This window comes from Gordionus sp. m RMFG-2023, chromosome 1, assembly GCF_954871325.1.
Source record: "Gordionus sp. m RMFG-2023 chromosome 1, tfGorSpeb1-WG-v2, whole genome shotgun sequence".
In the NCBI taxonomy this organism is placed as follows: Eukaryota; Metazoa; Nematomorpha; class Gordioida; order Chordodea; family Parachordodidae; genus Gordionus; species Gordionus sp. m RMFG-2023.
Genome location: NC_088775.1, coordinates 91,444,730 through 91,468,518, shown reverse-complemented (window position 1 = coordinate 91,468,518; position 23,789 = coordinate 91,444,730). Strand labels below are relative to the sequence as shown.

Here is a 23,789-nt window from a genome sequence, read left to right as displayed (position 1 = left end):
TGCGGTACCTTTATATAAATTATTGCAAAAGGGAGTGCCTTTTGAATGGACAACAGAACAATAAATTACATTTGAAACGTTGAAGCAAGAAATTGAGAAAGAACCTATTTTAGTCTGTTTTAACAACGATTTGGAAATAATATTAGCAGTGGACGTGTCTAACAAGGGTGTTGCAGGGGCATTATTGCATTTATTGATGGAATGGAAAGACCGATTTTATTTTTTCCAAGAGTTTTTAGTGAAACGAAGTATTTCTGTGATTGAACAGAAGGCCTTGGCTGTTATTTTCGGATTGACCAAATGTCGTGAATATTAGATTGGTAAAAAATTTGTAATTTTTACCGACCATAAGCCCTTAATTTATTTATTTAAGAAGGATAATAGGGAGTCAATGTTATCTTCCCGATTGCAACGTTGGTTGTTATTGGTGGTAAGTTTTAATGTGGAATTTAAATATCGGAGAGGGAAAGTGAATCATTTGCCTGATATTTTGTCTAGATTAGATTCTGGTTGTGCAGATCCTGAAATACGTGATAACATAAGTATTGGTAGAGAGGAGGTCTTAGTGCCTACTCTGTCATAAATAATATAATATAATTGTCTAATTAAAAATATATATAGAAATAAAATTATCCAGAGGTTCATGGTTATACCATTAAAATAGTTTTTATGAAATTACGGATATATCCCCGATTCGGTTTGCCAGACACAATAGTGTCTTATGGGGATCAGGCTTTCATAAGTGATGAGTTCAAAAATTTGTATGCTAAGTCACAAACCCAGCATATTCTTGCGCCACCATATCATCCCAGCTCAAGTGGACAAGCTGAGAGGATGGTAGCAATTGTTAAAGGTTGGATTAGAAGAGCTGGTGATCATAAGGATAGGGCGTACGTGTCTCATTTATATTACCTTAATTCTCGCAATCCAGAGGGGGTTAAGCCGTTGGAGTTATTTTTAGGTAGACGAACAAGGGGTCCTTTAGATTTATTGTAACTAAAGGGAACGTTATTGCCTCATTGGGAGAAAAAGCCGTGACCAGATTTTTTGTGGGACAGAAAGTCTGGGCCAGGTTGTTTGATAAGAAAAGGAAATTATATAATTAATTGTTAATGATCTGATAATCAATGTGAATATATTGAGGTAACAAATATAATATATTTGATATAGAAAGAGGGTATACTTAAACCCATTTATATAATTAATTGTTAATGATTTGATATAATCAAAGGTAAATATATTGAGGTAACAAATATAATATATTTGTTATATTGATCGTGAAAAGTAACGATCATATATATAATCATGATCTTAAAACTGTTATTTTAGGCCTGTATGGGTTACCAGTGATGTATAATTTTTTATATTTTAAACTGACTGTTATTAGCGCATTATTTTTTATCAATATTTATTCTTTCAATTTTACCACACAAGGAATTTCGTTTTTTGTTACCTATTGAAAAGAATAAGGGGACTAACGATATGGCGCGAGGTGCGAGTCAGTAAAAATATATTTTATTAACTAACTTCTTTTTCATTTCACACTTCGTATATATACATTTTTATAAGTCCAAATTAGAATACAAACGAAATACAAAAAAAAGTAAAATAATATAAAAAAGTAAGGTTACGCCGTATATAAAATAAAATTAGATTATAACAAATAACAAAAATTAGATTATAATAAATAATAAAAATTAGATTATAAAAAATTCAAAAACAAAAAGAATTTAAAAACAAAAAGTATATAACGCAACACCAATAATACCATTTTTTTTCCATATTAGATGGAAAATTTTATGCAAAAATGAGAATGGTAAGATTGCATTTGTCAAAAAATTATTTCAGACCAATGGAAAATAATCAAAAATGTATATACAGGTTTAGTGATCATGATACATTTGAAAATGGCAATATATTTCAGTTTGATTCACCAAAGAGGCAGTTGGTATTTTAATATAATTTTTGTAATGTTTGATAAGGTCTAACATGTGAAAATAAAATTTATTAGGAAATATCAGTTATCATAGATGATAACAAAATTTTGATAAGGATGACATATTGGAAGAAAAGTCTTATTTATCTTAAACAATAAAAACTATTTTAATTTAAGAATTAAAATGTTATCAGTTAAAAGAACACATTTATTTTACTAAAATCATTTGAATAAAACCACGTGTCATGGCTTAGAAGGTTTTTTAAAAAAAAGAAACTAATCACCATGAAGATGATGTAGGAGATTCTTATTAGATGATAAACGCCAACGATTACTTGATGACTATCGTTATTCAAATCAAGCCCACAATTACCTGATGATTATCGGTACAGCTAGTGATCGAGTTCAAGATTATATAATTAGAGTAAAAGTAGACAACTGGATATTAGATATTTATCTTTATGAATATGATATGAAAAAAAAATTCTCTTATTATTCAAAACAATTTGTAATATATTCTTTAAAATATTTATTTTTTTAAATATATATTAAATATTATATTTAATTGTGAGGAATGTCATTGACCCATATAGAGGTGACATGTCCTAGATTGTAATATTTATTAGAAAATGTCAATCAAAATTATTATTATTTTGATTTGAATTTGTAGAAAATTTATTAGAGAGTTTTTGGCGTTTTTGATATATAAAAATGGATTATTGGGAAATTATAATGATAATAAAATTCATTGGACAATTTGGCTTCTAATTATCTAAAGACGTAAAAAAAATGTATGTAAATTTAGTATTTCCTATGCTATAATAAATATTTTTAGGGGTAATTGAATCAGATGATTAGGATATTGAAAGCAATGACTCTGACTCAAGCCATCCAGATGACGTATTGTCAGGACAAATATATAGAAATCTTTTAATATCCCATGAGTTGCCCCAGATTGGAAAGGCAGTTTACCCTTCGCTAATAAAATTAAAAATTCGATATGCTACTTCAATGGGAAATATACTTCCTACAATAGTACTACATTCTAATTTATATACAATTCAAAAAGATATAAGCAGACCCCTTAATTTATCGTTAGATGAATTAAAACAATTCATAGGAATTTTGTTCAATATGAGCATTATAAAACTATCAAGACATCGTTTATATTGAACGGCTAATAACCAGAATCGCGAATTTAGCTAATATTATGTCAGTAAAAAAGATGGGAGTTCATAAAATCATGTTTTTACCTAAATGACAACACGAAAGCATATTCTTTTGGAAGGGTATGATGTTCTTCATAAAATACCACCTAAGATATTTTAAAAGAAATTACACTTAAGAGAAATTCTATGCGTCTGAGCAAGTTGTTCATTTTAAGGGGCAAAGTAAGATGAAACAATACAAGGGTTTAAAATTTTTTTATTATGTGGAAATGATGGTATTATTTATAACTATGAAATATATATGGGGAAGAATTCCAAGCCGTAGGCATGTCAGATATATGGACTTGTGGGAATTCAGTTCTGCGCATGGTTGTGCAGTTGGGTTCATCAAAATTATAATTTATGCTTTGTGGTTATCTAGCATAAACTTACTAGTTATTAGCGCAAAGGAGAATACAATGTGTATCAACGGTTAGGGTAAATTGCCTCAAAAATTGCGTTTTGCCGAGAGATCAAGAGATTTAAAGAAAGAAAGGTAGTTGTGTTTAAAAAAACGGAGATCACGAATTATCTGTTATCAAATGGTTTGGGAATCGTTCCGTTTATCTAATGAGCAGCTTTATAGGGACCCACCCAATATCTGACGTGAAACGATATAATTTTTCAAAAAATTATATAAAAGAGATAAATTGAAACTGGGGAAAAAAATAAATAAAATTTAATTCTATTAAAATGACGTACCAAATAAAAATGTTTATAAAAAAAATTTTTTTGCGAAATATCTCTTTTTTATGTAAATATTTTTTTTTATTTCCATTTATTATTAACACTTTTCTTAGAAACTCAAGCAAAAAATTTAATAAAAAAAATTTTTTTTATAGATAAATTGGAGTTAAAGGCAATAATATTAAAATTAATAATATTAGTTATTAAAAAATTTTTAAATATTTTTTGTTAAATTTTGAAGAAAATATTATTATACGAATCAATTGAAATATTTACTAATTATTTTAGTTTGGGTAAAAAAAAAATATTTAAAATTCGATCTCTAAAAATGATAAAACTGCTATTGATTCTCTCTATTATGGTTTTGACCATATTCCAAATCAATGGTAAATAAATATTTTTTTTATATCATAAATAATTCATAACATATTTTTATTATTCTTTTAAAATTATATAAACTTTAAAATCTTTTAAATATTTAAAATTTAAATTAGGGGCTTTCAATTTTTTTTATAATTATCAGACTCGTAGGTCAGCCTGAACCGAATTTAGAAACAGCGGATATATACTGTCTGGCTAGGGTCTTTTAATAGTAATATTATTTTAAAAAAATCAATATTTTTAAATTATATCAATAATACCGAGGTTTCATATTATCAACCATCTTCCAAAACCAAACGGATGCAAAAATTGTCTCAAATAAAAAATATATTTTAAAATCTAAAACAAACAGAGACATAATAATAAATATTAAAAATCCAAATCAGGTATAACATTAATATGACTTACTCAAAAAAAAATAATTAGTTTTTTTTAAAATAAAATAGAAGTTAGGTCTAAAAATAGAAGAAAAATATATTTCATTAGACAGACACTATTCTATTGTGGAATTTTATGATAAAATTTATCAATATTACTAAAAAATTGTTTAAAAAAATTTGTTTTCTATTTTTCACTTTAACGTAGTAGCATATAGATTTAATGGAAGACAATTTAATTAGAATCTTAAATCGTACAGAGCTAGTTATTATCCATATAATATTTTTTATTTATTAATACGTAATCCTTTATCCAATTATAGCCAATTTTCTACCAGAGGATATTGTTTTATAAAATTATCGAATATATTATTATTATTATTAATACTAATCGTTATTCAATATAATAAAAATTAATTTTTATTTGATCCTTCCTAAATGCTTAAAATATCTGGATAATAAAATAAAGATTAAAATCAAAAAATTATTTTCTAAAATAATATTGAAAATAATAATGAATTAATAATTAATACAAGTACAAATTCTGAGATCCATCAATTGTGATTTTAAATAATAACAACCATCATTAAAAAACATTAGTAATAAAATTAATATATATTTATATATGTTAAACAATGATGACTGTAATTATTGAGGAAAGTTGTGAATAAGATAATTTTTTAAAAACTAAGTACAACATTAACAGTCCAGGATAGAGTCCTAAAATAGCATTTTTAAAAATTAGGTCATAAAATAAATATGAATTAAACTTCGACCTGGGAAATTTTAAATCATATATATGTCGTATGGGGATTTAGAATCTTTAGATTTTTAAATCCCTTACCAAGGGCTATTTAAAAAATTTTGAAATCCGAGACGGTCATGGGTTACTTTATTTGAATATTTACTGTTATGATATGATGTCAAAATGCATTAGTAAATAATTAATTTTTTAAAAAGGTAAAATAAATAAAGGGTAGAAAAAGAGTTTACGGGAAAGGAGAGGGGATAAAAAAAAGGAAGCTTGTAAAATGGAAGGTTAATGGAAGAAATGAAGCTTAGATAGTTAGATGGCGATAGCAAGAGTTTGGCCTTGCGAAAATATATTCTAGCATGTGTATAGTATTTACCCTATAAATCAGAGTCATGAACTTTAAAACTACTTCTAATTTCTATTAATTTTTGTATGGATTTTTCATATAAATTTTAAAAAATACCTAAATATCTATGACTGAAATCGGCTGAAATTTATAGTGTAAATACTCGATACATTCTAGAATACATTTCGGTTAAATCTAATTTAAAAATTTTTTAAATGGCCCTCGGTAAAGGATTTAAAATCAAGAGGTTCCGAATATCCCCATGGATTCCTATTCTCCATACGACAATATACATTAGTCGGAAAATAAATTATTAGATCATATTTGCCATGTTCAAAAGTTAAATTTATTTAAAATAGAAATAAATTATATACATTTCCAGGGTTTTGTTATTCAAAAATCAATTTTTCTAATTAAGTCCAAGAGAGATTAGAATAATAATTTTTTTTATATCATTTTCTTAAAAATTATACAAAATGTTTAAAATTTAATCCAATCAAAATAGAGCCAACTTTAGATAAATTTATTTTCCAGAATTTTCTCTCCTTATGTAAATATTCATATATTTTTTTCTCATTTACGTTAACAAATTTCTTGGAAATCAAACAAAATTTTTTTTTTATCTTTCTCTTTAAATAAATAAAAGTTTAAAGCAATAATAAGAATTAAAAAAATATATAATCGAGTCATCAAAACATTTTATTTAAAAAATAAATTTTATTAATTTTTTAAAGATTAAAAAAATATAATTATAAATAAGTTAAAAGTGTTATTCATTACTAAACTATTAATTAAAAATTATACAATTTGGTATTAAAAAAATTTTGGCTTATTAAAAAAATGAATAAACTGCTATTGACTATTTCCTTATTGATTCTGACTCTATGCCAATTTGATGGTAAGTAAAAATATATTATTTTTCTTATTAACATCATTAATTTCTAAATTCTTATATTTTAATTAATAATATTTTTCAATACCTAACAGCTTTTGAACTATGACATCTTATTTTAGCCTTTTTTTGTTTAGTATAAGGTTTTTCATTGTTATATTTGTATTTTTTTTAATTGTGTTATTTTTATGATGTTTTTAAAAAAGCAAATTCCTTTCTTCCTTCATTCTATTTTTCTCAAACTTTCTTTCTTTCTTTCTTTCTTTCTTTCTTTCTTTCTTTCTTTCTTTCTTTCTTTCTTTCTTTCTTTCTTTCTTTCTTTCTTTCTTTCCTTCCTTCCTTCCTTCCTTCCTTCCTTCCTTCCTTCCTTCCTTCTTTCCTTCCTTCCTTCTTTCCTTCCTTCTTTTTTTCTTTTATCTACCAAAAATTTTAATGGTTAGACCATAAAATAGAAAGATTTTTTTTAAAAAAAAATTAATATCTTAGCCGAGCCCTAAAATTTAAAAAAACTTGTGAAAATATATAAATAATTATTAATAAGACGATATGTATGTACATAAAACAATGATATAACTTTTTATCGTAATTATATGGTCCGTTGTAAGAAGATAAACCTTTCTACAATCTATGTACAAAATCGTGAGACTCTTAGATAATATTGTTTTAGGCTTAAATCTTCCTAATTATTTTTATATGAGGTTTTTGTACAACACTAATCATAATTATATAATATTTTTTTTATATTTATACAAAATTAGTTTATTTATATTTCAATTTGGAAAAGAAACTAATGGAACTTATCTTAGATACAATATAATATTAATCTGTCTCTATCTTATTGCTAAAATTTTTACCTCTAGTGGCTATATGAAATTTATTATATTATTATCAAATAATTCTTAATCTTTTATTCTTGTTATATATTATATTGATTGTATTTTATATTTATTTAAAAAAATAGGTAAAACTACTCCAAGTAAATATTTAAAAAATCTAAATATTTGATAACAACTACAATATTATTATTATTATTATATATAAGATAAACAAGATTTATATTTTCTTTAAATATCTGAATTCATTCTCAATGGTTAAATATGTTGAGGTTTAGCTAGACCGCCATCTTATATTTTTATTCTATTCGAATTCATATTTAATACAGATTAAATAATTTTGTTTAGAAGGCAGTGTAGTCTTAGATCTGCTTAAATTAGTTAAGGATTAACACCCCTTTTAAAATTTTTATGTAGATTAATAATTTCTTAATCTAATATTTTGCTTTTACTTATTATTTTTTGTTTTGTCAATTTAATTTTGCTTTTAATTCATTCTCATACTTGAATGTCACCCATAAATTTAAAATTTAAAACACAATCAATGAAAAATTATAATTTATTACACCAAAAAAAAATTTTTCGAAACTAAAAATTTTATTAAAAACCTTATTTTTTTGATTTAATAAACCTAATACCTAAAAATAACCTAATCATTGAATAAATAAAGAATATTATAAATATTCAAGCCAAAATAGATTAATAAAATTTAATTCTAAAAAAGATTTAATTTTGTTAAAATAATTAGCTTAAAATTAAATATCTCTAAATATTTTTTTAAAAAAAAACTACTCATAATCTACTCTTAATATATAGTAGTGACATAGAGAATAAATAGAAATTTTGTTTTTAAAATTTTATAAAATACATAAATGATTCGATAACAGTAATAAAAATTTGAAAAATAAAATAAAATACTGAATGAAAAATGTATGGGATCTATCAAGCTTATGTGAGAAAATTCATATATTTTACAAATTTGGATATCGTAATATATTCAAAACAATATTAACTTATGAATTTTTTTATTATATATAAAAAATTTTGAATATATAGTAATGATATGATTAAATATATTAATTTATATTAAGATTTATAATTTTAACGAATATATAGATGTATATATTCTATCTTTACCTTAAACCAAATTTATAAAATTATATTATAGATATGATAAAAATAAAAAAAACCTATATTTGTGTGTTGCATAAAAGCAAAGGCTCGTACTTAATTCATTTACAATCTTATAATTTGTTTAGAACTGTAGTGTTAACAAACTTGGTTTGCTACAGACTCGTATAGAATAAAACTTGATAGACATTTTTTAAATATGTTATTTAATGAAATAAAAGAATCGCCCCCTATTTGAAAGATAATATTTGTAATTAATTATTTATTTGAGAAACAAAGCAGCATAATAAACTCTCAATCCTCTTTGGTCATAATTGAAAGTTAATTTTTTATTAATTTTAAAATATTTTATTTAGAGACCAATCCAAAGATTACGAGTAAATTCAATATTAAATAATAATTGACATTTTATTTTATCAGTCTAATTTATGTTGAAAAATACCGTGAATAAGATTTAATTTATATTATTTAATATAGCGATTAAAATACCGACTTGTATAAAATAAAACTTGATAGAGATTTTTTAAATATGTTATTTAATGCAATAAAAGAATCGCCCCCTATTTGAAAGATAATATTTGTATATTTGAGATACAAAGCAGCATAATAAACTCTCAATCCTCTTTGGTCATTATTGAAAGATAATATTTTTATTTATTTTAAAATATTTTATTTAGAGACCAATCGAGAGAATATGAGTAAATTAAATATTAAATAATAATAGACATTATATATTACCTGTCGAATTTATGTTGAAAAATACGGTAAATAAGATTTAATTTATATATTTAATATAGCGATTAAAATACATTATTAGTGTTATTATATTGCTCTATTTGAGCCGATTTTTAACCAACTCAATAGGCCTTGAGAGTTTTCAAATGGATGCCTAAGCCACTTATGTATTGAGTTAGCCGTTTTATAAAAACCGTGTCAAAACGAGCCATTAATACTACCAAATATTATACCCTTTGATTTTAAAACAAATTTACACATATTCTACTTTTAAAAAAAAACATAGCATTCAAACCTAATAGTACGTGCTGTAAAATGGAAATTTATTCAATGCATGGTTTTAGAAATATTGAATTTGATCTAGTAGGAAATAATAGAAATGGCATATTTAATGTAAGGGTAAAATTCTCAGCTCCCAAATCGTCGTACTTTAAAATGGATAGTTTCATCATTAGAGTCCATATATTAGATGATGGAAAAAATCTTGGCGAAGTTATTCAAGAGGAGTTTGTCCAATACAAAAATGGAACGGTTTTTATTTCATATTTTTTTTTATAGAATATATAGTTTAAGAATCTCTCATAAAACGATAATTATTTTATTTTTTCTCTTTCAAATAAAATAGGAAAACTACCAATATACAATGACAAATTTGAATCAAAGCTTGGAATACTTCATAGAAATTTTCTTGCACTTCCAGAATGTTATAATTTATGAGTCTTCTTCTAAACACACATTGAAATGTAATATTATTATACATTCATTTGTCTAAATATTAAATTTAAGGGAAAAAGAATAGTTTTTAGATACATTAGTTTGTATACTTATTTTATTCATTAAAAAAATTCCCATTTAATTATAATAACTCTATGACTTATTAGGAGAAATTTTAAAAAATAGAGTAAATAGTTATTCATTTAAAAATTTCAGAGATAAATTTTAACAATTATATTGAATTTCAAATCATATAATTCAAAGAATAAAATTATTATTATTGTAAATTTTATTTTATTCAATTTATAGATCAGAAATCTCCAAGAGGTCTCTTAATTGGTAGGCAATTTAATTTATTCAAAAATTTATATTTTATACTTAATAAATCATATTTTTTTAAAATCGCTAAAGCACTATATAATTAATTGAATATTTGAATATCTAATATACATTCATTCGCTTTCTCATAAATTTAAATTACGAGCAGAAAACCAGTCATGAATGATGGGGAATCAGAATTATATTATTAAATTAATGACGGTTGAATCTGAATACCTCTTTATTTGATGATAGATAAATCAGCCTAAATCATAAAAATAAAGGGAAAATAATTATTAATCTATTATCATATAAAGGAGTATGAAAAAAAATGATTCCCAATCATTAACATCAGAGCTCCCGTTCTTCAACTACTTATGCACCTCAAAGCGTGAAGATGGATGATAAATTATAAAAGCAAAGAAAAGAGAAAAGGAATGTAGAGAAGAGAAAAGAAATAGGAAACTAAAATACGAAATATGAAAATATAAACTTTTTTTATAATTTAAGTTGTCAACTTAGGGTTTCAAGACACATGCATTTGTGGCCATATAAAAAGAGTCAATAATGAAATAAAATTTATAATATCAAAAATTTTGCCTGTTTTTAAATATTTTTAAAATTATATCACCACGTGACCTCCTTTTATTTGATGATGAAGATGTTGTCTTTTCTTTGCCCAAAATATGTCGTAAATTTGAAATTTTTATAAGGGTAAAAAAATTAAAAGCATAAAATAGAATTTACTGTTATTGATGATGATGTTACCTTTAAATAGTTGATAATGATTTTGACTTTTCTTTGTCGAAAGTATGTCTCTAAAATTTTATTTAGGGTAAAAAATTAAAAGCATCAAATAGAATTTACTGTTGCTGATGAATGATAAAAATTAAATAGTGTATAAGATTTGTTGTTGATACTACCTAGTTTGATTTATATCAATTTACTGACCAAAAAATTTAATAAATAATAATTATAAAAATCAAAAATGGTCCGTATAAGATTTACTGTTCATAAAAATTAAAAAGCGGAAAAGAATTAATCTTGAGGCTACCCAGTTTAATTAATTTAAAGATAAAAAAATTAAAAAAGAATATGTGATATACTATTGAGGATGTAGAAGCAATAAAACACTGCTCTCGATTTTCTTTAATAAATTTAATTAAAAAGAATATAAAGTTTAACCTTGTTACTAAAATAAGACCAGATTGATTTCCAATATTTTGATCCATCTTAAATTATAAAATAGAAATAATAATGGCTGTTATATTCTGCTAGGATATAATTTAAAATTTTATTAATAATCTGGAAATATTCGAAAAAAAAATACTGAATTTATAAGAGCTCGTAATGGCCAAACGCTAAACAGCTATAGCAAATAATGTCGTATTGAGTTGCGAATTTGATTCCACTTCATGGCTTGTTGCACCTTTTCATAAAACGCTATAATTTTCCTGTGGCACGGCTTTTATTATATAAAAGATATGTTTTGCGTGAATTGGCTCAAAATAACGCCTTGAAAAAATTTTGAAAGGATTATTCTCTCTAGCTAGTTACCTAATTATTATAAGTTATACCCAGAGTTGGGCATGTCCTCCAGAAAAAGAATCTAGTTACAGATACAGATTCTTTATAAAAAAATGAATCTTAGATAAAGATACTAGTATCTTTTTCAAAATATCAAAAAGATACAAGATTAAAGTAACTTGTATCTTTTACTAAATTAGAATATCTTAAATACAAGATACTTTTAAATTATCATTGCCATTAAATTAGAATAGTTTATAAAATACAGTTTTTATTACTTATTTGTGAAGAATATAGCATACACATATAAGAATGAATATTTTCAATAATTAATAAAATATTTATTAATGAATTAATTATAATAACCAGGGATTTTAATTTAGTTTTTGCCCATTAATAGCTTACAGGAAAGGGAAAGTAGTATATTTAATGCGACTTCAAAATTTGCAAAAAATAAAATTAAATCAAATGATTTATTAGAATTTGCAGTCTGTGTTGTTTTAAATATAGAATATATTCGGAGTATATGGCTAAATGGCATCTCTAACAAAAATATATACTAGTTTTATTTTATTCATTATTTTTAATAAGTTATCATTACTTGTATGTGATATTTATGTATTTTTAAATTAGTTTATTTTCTAATATGACTTATTAATTCTTGAGCTTGTAATCTGATACAACTAAATCTCTTTTCAAATTTTTTTTATATATTTCTTGCAAAATCATTAATTATATATAAAAAATATGAAAATAATGTACAACATTATATTATAATTAGTAAATACATAACAATTTTCTTTAATGCATTTTAAATTGATTAAATTTTCTAAATTAATCAGGGTTAGACAAGTCGGTCAATTGACAGGTCAAATTCAGTCAATTGACCAGTCAATTGACAGAAGGAGTATTTGACCTGGTCAAATATGGTCAAATATGGTCAAATACTATAAAATGTTATTGGTGAATAACTATATTTATTTAATGAACTAATATGTATTTAAAGCATATTTATCAATCTAATTTGTTTAAAAATTATTTTAAAATATATTTGTATCTTCAAGGTATCGATTTAATTATAATTTTATTAAAAATATAAAATTTTCTTATTAAAATATTAGAATTTTAATTTGAAATATATAAAAATCTTATTATTAATTTAATTGGATCTAAATATATAAATAAATATAAAAATTTTACTTAAGCATAGTTTGAGAAAATTACTAATTGCCAATTTATATTACATATGTACAATTATCCAAACAAGACGGGTATCATAAATAAAGTGTAATGAGCAAATATAAATATGCAAGAAAGCACTGAAAGCAGTTATTGAAGAAGTTGGATATTTGTCCGTAAGAAATTTCATTAATATATTAAATGATATTTTGGACAAAAAATTTAAAATTTAAAACTATTCATATACATTTAGCTATCTAATTGACCTTGGCTTACGTAAAAAACGAGATGCTTAATTTAGAAAACACATAATACAATCATGTCCATGACTTTGTAATTTACCAACCTAAAAAAATATTAAGGATAAGTTTGAAAAAGAAAACAATCCAAATACATGTGCCCTCGCTCTGCTGATTATCTATTGGATTCCCAATATAAGGGTAGTATCATACTTTAATTGATGAAGCATATGACATAATACAAAAATTAGTCGTTTCATAATGTGATGATCATCAAAAAATTTTAAGTGAAATCATAAATTTCAGAAATAAAAGAGGAGTATTTAAGAGCCAAATTAGGTGGAAACCAGTAACATACATAAAAAACAATCATATTTCGGGCTTAAGTTGTTGGAATGGGCTTTGTTCACATTGAATTTAAAAGAAGTGTTTAAGAAATTCGATTGAAGATCTCGACAACCAGAAAAATGGTAGGAGTATATCATAACATAAGATTGATTAAAAAATATTGAAGAAAATGATGAATATAAATTAGAACAAGGCTCTGCCATAAAAAACGAAACATTCACTATAGAATTTAGAAAATAATTTAATATACATACATTTTTTACTATTATATATAAAATAGAATTAATATAAAAAACATTTATTTGAATTTGAACATATTTGACCTGTCAAATATCGTTCAATTGACCGAATCTTATTTGACCAGTCAAATGCACAACCCTGAAATAAATACTGTATCAGTAAATATTTAAATAAAGTAACCCATGTCTGGTAAAAAAAATTTTTTTTAACATATGTCATAAACAAATAAAAGTAACTATAAAAGTTAAATTCTACCTTATTATAAATATTTTATTAAGAGCCTTTTAAAATTATCTAATGTTATATATCAATTGTAGCTTAAATATTTCCTCTAATAAGAACTTGCTAAAATAATTATATATAAATATATTATGGATGGGCCAATATTTTTTATCGGATCAGATCAAGCCGATATCAGCCATTTTAAAATTTCGGTTATCGGGAAATATTATATTTGATCCAATATAAAATGGCTTCCCTAATAAAAATAAGTTATAAAATTTTTTAAAAAGTTATATCTAAAATCAATAAATAAAATCGAAATCCATTTTTAAGTATATTTTTTTAATAATAATAATTAATGAATAAACATTCTGACATATTGTTATTTTTTTTGCGCATTCTGTTTATAAAAGTGTGCTATCTACAGAATCTGTTTTTAGTGAAACTGCTGATATTGACAATTTCTATCGCCGCAAGTTGCCCTCTAATATATTAGAAATATTGGTATTTCTAAAAATAAATCTTCGATATATTAATGTTAAATATTATTTCAAATATTATTTCAAATTTCAAAATATATTTGTTTATTACTTATTATGTATATATATTAATGTTATTATTATATAAAATTGATTTAACAATAAAAATTTTTTTATATATTTTTAGAATTGCAATTGAATTGAATATACACTATAATTAAAATATATTTAAATGACATAAGTTATGGTATAGTTAAATTATAGAAGTTATACTAATAAAAAGTATATTAAAAATTAAAACCATTAGTATCTTACAGAATACAAAATTAGATATCGAGAATATCTGATCGGCCTCCAAAAAGTGGTATCGATACACCCCTAAAAAATATATATGCAAAATGATTTTAATTTAATAATCAAACATCTTCTATAAAATATTTTAATAACAATTATCTAAGAGGGACTTAAGTATTATTATGTTAATAATTATAAAATAAAAATGTATAATATACTATAATATGTTTAACAAAGTTTGTAGAGGTGTTTGTTAACCTTTAATAACTTTTTTACTTGTGCAATTTTAATATTCAACTTGTACCTTGTTCTTTTTCACATAAATTACTTTATAAAATTTTCCATCTAGAATTTTAAGATTCAGATTTGATTCAGGAGAACCTATCTCCATAATTTCATCTTCATTACTATTAATGTTAAACATTCTACAAATTAAAAAATATTACATATAAAATATATATTTTTCTTATTTAGTTTTGGTGTTGTTATTTTTAATCTATCTATCTTTGTGACCTGTAAAATTTTTAACTAATTTTGGTTATCAATATATTTAAAATATAGCGGGAAAAAATAAAGAAAATAATACAAGATTTCACGAAGAAATACATTGTGTGGTATGTAAATGTTTTAAACATGAATATTAAAAAGAATATCTGTATCTTTTTACAGAAAATGAAATAGATATAAGATTCTTTTCAAAATAAAGGATCTTAGATACAGATACTAATATCTTATTAGAAATGTTAATAAGATACTGAGTTTAAGATACAAAAGAATCTTGTATCTTGTATCTTAGATAAAAGTTTTCGCGATACTGCCCAACTCTGGTTATACCACACGACCTTAAAAAAATTTTTTTAAAAAAATTCATAAATATATTTAATTTGCTAAAAAAGGGCCCCGAATGGTAAAATAAAATATTTTACAATTCCCTGGCCTCTGGCCGTGCTAACCTTTATTACAATTGTAATGTTTATATATTGAAAGTTTTATTTTAAATAAATATTTACACATCTTTACAGATTATTTGCCTTTTAAGATAAATAATGTGAAAATGGTTAAAGTGAACGGAAAATTGGGTACACAAATATTTTTTAATGTTGACAAGGACGATGAAGGTATTTTGGCATACACACTTTTTATAGAATCTACCAACCCAAGAGAGGGTTTTAAAGAAACAATTGCGAATAGGGTAAATAACAAGATTTTTTATGTATAAAATATAACAATCATAAACGTAGCCAGGATTTTCCGGGTTACCTTAGTATAATATAGTCATAATATATTTTTACAAGATAGGAGGTTAATTTTTTAAAAAAAAATAAATATGAAATATATTTTTATTAGTTTACATAAAATATAATAAATCCTTATATATATGTTAGCGGCAATGTAAAATATTCGGCAATGTGAGGTAGTGGTAGAGACAGGGTGATTTTGTTAATTCGGCAAAGTATACATTGCCGAAATAACCAGGCAATGTGCACATTGCCATTTAAATCAAGCAATGTGTTATTTTTGTAATATTATATTATTAAAAATTTTTTCGTTATTACTAATAATTTTTTCGTTATTACTAACAATTTTATAAGATTAATATTATATTTTAATTTGTTATATTATTTTTTTTAATATTATATTTCTAAATATATTTTAATTAGTTATATTATTTTTTTTAAATATATATCTTTTAAAAAGATTATATATTTATTTTTTACATAAATTTTTTCTTGATATATCTTTTGATCGCTAAATATTTTTTATTTTTTGTGTTATATGATTTTTTAATTAAATTTTTTTATATTTTTTATTATTTGTGTTATATAATTTTTTTTAATTAATTTTTTTAAATATATTTTTTTGATTGAAATTATTTTTAATATATATATTTTAAATGTTTTTTATATTTTACGTTATATATCTATTATATATCTTTTGATAGCTAATTTTTTTGGTAAAAGACAAGTGTCATAATCGTTATTTTTGAACTTTTTTGAGTTTTTTTAAAGCAAATAGGGAAAAATATGTTTTGCAAATATGTTAAATTAAAATTTCATTAAAGGTGTACTATAGAAAAGTGACAATTGTCATAATCGTTATTTTTGAACTTTTTTAAGTTTTTTTAAAGCAAATAGGTAAAAATATTAAAAAAATTCAAAAAAGTTCAAAAATAATTATTATGAGAATTGTCACTTTTCTTATAGACTTTCACTGAAATTTTAATTTAACATGTTTACAAAACATATTTTTACCTATTTGCTTTAAAAAAACTCAAAAAAGTTTAAAAATAACGATTATGACAATTGTCACTTTGCTATAGTACACTTTCGCTTAAATATTAATTAAACATATTTACAATATTTTTACCTATTTACTTTAAAATAACTCAAAAAAGTTCAAAAATAACGATTATGACAATTGTCACTTTTTTCTATAGTACACCTTTATTGAAATTATAATTTAACATGTTTACAAAACTATTTTTACCTATTTACTTTAAAAAAACTCAAAAAAATTCTAAAATAATGATTTTGACAATTTTCACTTTTCTATAGTACACCTTTATTGAAATTTTAATTTGACATGTTTACAAAACATATTTTTACCTATTTGCTATAAAAAAACTCAAAAAAGTTTAAAAATAACGATTATGAATTGTCACTCTTCTATAGTACAACTTTATTAAAATTTTAATTTAACATGTTTACAAAACATATTTTAACCTAAAAAAGTTTAAAAATAACGATTATGACAATTGTCACTTTTCTATAGTACACCTTTATTATTAAAATTTTAATACATGTTTAAAAAACATATTTTTACCTATTTGCTTTAAAAAAACTCAAAATCAAACGATTATGACATTTGTCACTTTTACCTTAAAAAATCTATCAAAATATATATAATAGATAAAACTATGTAAAATATAAATATATAAAAATCATTTTAAAAATATATATTAAAAATATTAATCAAAAAAAATATATTTAAAAAAATTTATTAAAATAATCATATAACACAAAAAATAAAAAATATTTAGCGATCAAAAGATATATCAAGGAAAAATTTACGCAAAAAATATATATTATGAAAACATATATTTAAAAAAAATATATTTATAAAAAAAATATCAATCAAAAAAATATATTTAAAAAAATCATAAAAAAAATAGCGATCAAAAGATATTTCAAAAAAAAATTTACGTAAATTATATAACAAATAAAATATAATTTAAAAAAAAATATATTAAAAAAATATATATTTTAAAAAAAATATCAATCAAAAAATATATTTTAAAAAAATATAAAAACATTAAAAAAATCAAAATGAATCCCGGAAAAATACCCCCAGGAAAAAAAACCCCGAAATTTTTTTCGAATTTACTTAAGATCTAATAATACCGATATATTTTTATTTGAATTTATTTTATAAAAAAATATTATAAAAATATAATTTAATAATAAATTATATACATAATAATGATTTATCAATAAATTAAACAGATCTTATTGCAAATTTTATCAAAGTCTACTTAATATAGTAATTAAGGATATTGTATTTATTACTATAGCAAAAATTTTTACAAAAAAAATAATACATGGGTTATTTTACTGGGATATTTTTTTCACCAGTACCAATTTGAACATCAGCATTTTTTCTTGTTTAAGCACTGCGATTTTGTTTTCGATGTCCAACTACCTCAAGGCCATCGTTCAAGTTTGTTTTCATCGCCACCTTGTATTTCATTTTTTAATCAATACCTAGATTGATGGGAGTTTATTCCCAACCAGTATAGAAAAACGATGATTCAAACCTTCGCATTGATTATTTATGAGTTAATCGTTGGATAGAGTGCTCTGATTCAAGTTTCTGGAGGAAATCGAGGCCCAATTTGACCTATCTGGGATTGAGAATTGCTTCTTGTGACCTCCCTTGAAACTCCATTGATGTAATTTTTATCGAAATATTCAAGAATATCCTTATCATTGGGAATAACCGATCTAAGGAATGCCATTGCATTGCCCATAACACATAAAGAAACAAATGCTAAGCCGTCCAACATGTCACAAAAGAAGCTTAGGGCTTCATCGGTTCTGTATTGGCTTTCCAGACCTAGCTTTTGAATTTTTCTATGGGTACTATGACACATATTAATAATCATATCAATGACAGTTTTAACCGCGCTCATAGCAGACTTTTCGAAATCCATGTATATATATAATGGATCAGGAAATAAATCCCATTCTTTTTTTTCTTATTTTTATTTTGTTTAGTTTTTGATTAATGTTTTTGATATTAACATTTTTATAATATTAAAATTAACATATCAAATATAAAATAAAATAAAACAATATTATATAAAAACGGAGGTGGAACTACAAGTTCCCAAAAAACATGAATAATTATATTTTAAAATAGGAACTTTAAAGTTCCGCTTGGCATATGTCCAAGGTAAGAGATTACGATCGGTGTAAAAATATAATTTGTGAATTTGGAATATTTCATTGTTTTTTTTTCTCGGCTATATCAACCGGATTAGAATTTAAATTTTTTGGGAAAGAAGATACGCATGTGAAGTCCTAAATTAAGGATTTCCCTAAAGACCAAGGCACGGAAGTTAAGCCATCTGGTCTTAAGTCATCATCTAATGATAAATTTGTAGGCTCCAGGATGTTTGATATTAGGGCCCTAGTAAGAGAACGGCTAATAGCCAAATTCATTGCTGAATGCCTTGCATGCCTGCCTTGACTATATATACAATTTAGACTATGTCTCCCTTTGGTGTCAACTAATATTTTACATTTGATGCATATATGTGGTTGAACAATGTTACATCCAAGTCGATGGCCTATGGCAACTCTTAATTGTTCATCTTATAAGAGGTTACCTAGGTTACGACTTGGTAATGCTTCCAACCATTCATAACCACTAGTACAGTCAGCATTTTGATACACCAAAGGGGGGTTTGATGAGATTATTTAAAAAAATTTTTTAATTAAAGGTTCGAAAATAGATTGGTGTGTTAAGATTGTGGGTAAGAAAGCTTCAGGTGGAGCTAAAGATACCCAGGCTGTCAAGGCTGAGTTTAGAAGGTTATCTTTAGGAGAGATAAAAGAAGATATCATGGCGTTATTCATAAAACGCGATGCCAAAAATGAGGAAAGAGATATAAGATTTAAAGGATATAAATCTAAACCACCCATTTTCGAGGGTAATAGTGAGAAACCACAATTAAAATCTTCCAATTTAATATTTAAAATATTTTCTAATAAACTTCTAAAAAATTCATGAACACGATTAATAATTTCATTATTTAAAAAAAAGGAAGAAGTTCTAAAAATATATAAAATCTTTGGTAAAAATAAATATTTTTTTAAAAGAAAAAAGCTCTGGTGTAAAGGAATTTCGTTTAAAATAGTTTCAAGTCCTGATAAGCCTTCGAAAAAATTTTCCACCAACACCTCACAGTTGGAAAAACTGCTTAAAGGTGAACCTCAAAGATTAATTTCACTTTTATTAATGGACTTTGAGAGTATTTGAAAAATGCATATTTCCGATTTAGCTTTATTTAGAGTAAGGCCTATGTTTAGAGAATTCTTCTCTATATATTCTATCGCTGCAAGAATATTTTTAGAAAGTCCGCAAATGGTACCATCATCTAGATACCATATGTTTAAATCTAAATTAAAAGAGGATTTTAGACAATGAACTAGGTTATGTATACCTAAACTAAAGATCAGAGGGCCCAAAGGGTCTCCTTGTTGAATACCTTCGTCAGAAGGAATTGTATATTCCCAGAATTTGAGAGGGGTTCACAGCCATAAGACTGTTCAATAAATCTTGCATAAACTGGGAATTTTTCATAAAAAATGTTCAAAAATGCTTTTATGGATAAAAAATTAAAAGCATTTTTAAAATCAAGCTTACAGACTACGGCGTCTGGAGGAGGATCTTCGATATATATGAGAAGAGAGTGAGCGGCTATTTCGCTACCCTTTAGTACCAAAGCCTAGTTAATATGTTTTGAACATTTTTGAAGCATCAGGTTTGATGCGCTCAACGATTATCTTAGCTAATAGTCTCCTAAAAAAAGACCCTATTGCAATTGGCCGAACTCCACCATCAGGCTTTGAAAAAGCAATTAATCTTGCGCCAAAAAGAATTTGGTGAACTTGACTAGGTAAATCATTGTTCAATATATTTTCCCTAAGTATTACCAATGAATTTACAAATGAATCTTGATAAGGATTTTTAGGGTTAATTAAAAATTGGAAATAAGAGGGGCGAAAACCGTCAATTCCTCCTGCTTGACATTTAGACATTAATACTTCGAATATTTTTTCGTAAGTATTTTTTTTTTTTTAGTTTAATAGCTGTTAATGAACGTGGCATTCGCTTATAAAATTATTTATCAATATTAATTATTGCTAGGTTATAATAAAATAATTAAGTGAAAATTGAGAAGAAAAAAATTGAGAAAAGGTCAGAAAAATAAAGATTAACAAAGCAAAAATGGAAAGAAAATAATAAACTGAGAAAAAAATTTAAGAAAAATTGACAAAATAAAATTTTTTAAAAATAACGATTTTCTTTTTTTTTTAAATTTTTTTTCCCGAGGGTTTTTTTTCCAGGGGTTTTTTTTCCTATTACCCAATAAAAATATATATTTAAAAAATATATATTTATCATAAAATATATTAAAAAAAATATAAAATAAATTTATAATAATAAATTAATATTAAATAATAATAAATGAATCTCAATAAATAATAAATTTATTAATTTTTAAAATAGAATATATTGCCTGATTCACTGCCTACCACTATCTCACATTGCCTAATATTTCACATTGCCGCTAACATATACATTAATATAAAAGCATGGTAATAATTTATTCTAAACAAGTATAAGAAATTTATTTATAAAATGTAAGTAGACATATAGTTGATATTCCTCTATTATATAGAAATATTTACAAATTACTAGGTAAAATTCCACTTTTACTGACAATATTAGATAATATATTACAGTTAATAATTTAACAAATTTTACTAATTAATGCTCTTGATAATAAATATAGCAACAATTTGTATTCAACTAACGCCATCTATTTATTTTTACTAAAAAATGATATTAAAAATTAATTTTCATATTATTCATCCTACAATTTTTTTAAAAGATATTTTTTGATGTCCTTATCAATATTTTATAGTTTTCTGTAAAATATATAATTCTCTATATTGGTAAAAATTAGTTGATTGTCATATGATAATTGATAAAATTAGATATACTGTAAATCTACGACATAAAATATTCCACTGTTTGTATTGTGCTTTAAATTTTTTATTTAATTTATGATTTAATTTTATCAATAATCTTATAATTATATTTTACTTTTATTATAAATTAATATAACTCATTTTATGAAAAATTATATTTGATATATTATATTATTTAATAATTTTATGGATCTATTATTAATTATTTTAATACATTTCACTTTTGTCTTAAGACTTATCTTTGGCTTATATTGGATTTCTTAATAAACATTTTTGGTTCACTTTTTTTTATATATTAATGCTTTTTTCCAAAAATGTATAAATTATGATGAATAGTTTTATAAAATAAAATATCAACTTTTACATTCTTTCTTTCAAATTATTGTTTAAGATATATGCATACATTTTTGGGGGTCAGGGAGTGGGGGGAAGACTAAAGGGGATATTTTTTATTAGCTTAAAATAATATTCAAAAAAAATAATAAATTTCTGAAGTGGGGGGATTTCCCCTTGCCCCCCCCCCACCCTGGATACGCCTATGTATACCAAGATTTGAAACTAGATAGATTAAGAGATATAATAAGTATAATAATTATTATAATACCCTCAAGGTTATAAGTCACTTTAACATTGCGCCTCACATGGTCTATTCTAAATCATTTTTTTTTAATTTTTAATCAGCAACAATTTCTTACATCACATTAATTTAATCTATTTAATATATATACATATAGCCAGGATCAGGAAAAAAGAATCATATATTTATTAATGTGAAACCAAACCTAGAATTCAAAATATCGTTAATTCAATATACCTATGAGAAAAGAAATTTTTACAGAACTGATTATCGTTTCATAACTTCTCCTGAATATTTTTAATTAATAAATTATGATTATAATGTATATCTATGTTAAAAATTAAAAATGGAGGCTATTTTATATTATATTTGTCTTTATTTTAAGATGTGATATAAATATTTTTTTAATTCAAAAAATTGTGATTATATTAATTATTTATGTTAAAATTAAAATTGGGTTATTTTATAATGCATTTACCTTTGCTTTATGCTGGGATATAAATATATTTTTATTTCAAAAAATTGTGATTATAATGTATATTTATTTTAAAAATTAAAATTGGGTTATTTTATAATGCTTTTCTTTGCTTTAGCTGGGATATAAATATTTTTTTGATTGTAATAAACCGTGATTATTCAGAGCTCCTCTTGTTTTCAAAAGTGCTCTATTTGTTTAAAAAAATTAAAAAAAACCCCTTTTTAAAATTATTATAAAATAATATAATAATTATAATAAAATAATAATAAAAATTTATATTTTATGTATTTACAAAATTTATTAAGCGAATTATTATGAAATCTTCCAGAAATATATATAATTTGAGGGGACATTTACGTCAATCTGAAAAAGAAAATATTTTAATGATTGAAATCTCATAAATTCTTAATTTTTTAAAATGTGTCTAAGGCCCTCATCTATTCTTAAACCATATGTTATTTATAAAGAATTCGACGTACTTTTTAAATAGATTATTAACAAATTCAATTTTTATAATATATGACTAGGATTGTAAGTTAACCTCGTACTATTTATTAAAAAAAAATATGTTTTTATTTCTCAAAATTATATATATGTTGAAGATAGTGAGAAGA

The 23,789-nt window shown here is 23.5% G+C and overlaps 1 protein-coding gene across 1 annotated transcript; it reads left to right on the top strand.

Annotated features, from left to right (window-relative positions):
* Positions 1–7,547: 7,547 nt before the first annotated feature.
* LOC135930940 (uncharacterized) lies at positions 7,548–22,998 on the top strand. Its single transcript, XM_065467743.1, has 6 exons — positions 7,548–7,557; positions 9,567–9,811; positions 9,906–10,023; positions 10,304–10,333; positions 15,863–16,032; positions 22,855–22,998. Exons 2-6 carry the CDS (start codon positions 9,596–9,598, stop codon positions 22,996–22,998), a joined length of 678 nt encoding a protein of 225 aa, XP_065323815.1. The 5' UTR covers positions 7,548–7,557; positions 9,567–9,595.
* Positions 22,999–23,789: the final 791 nt, after the last annotated feature.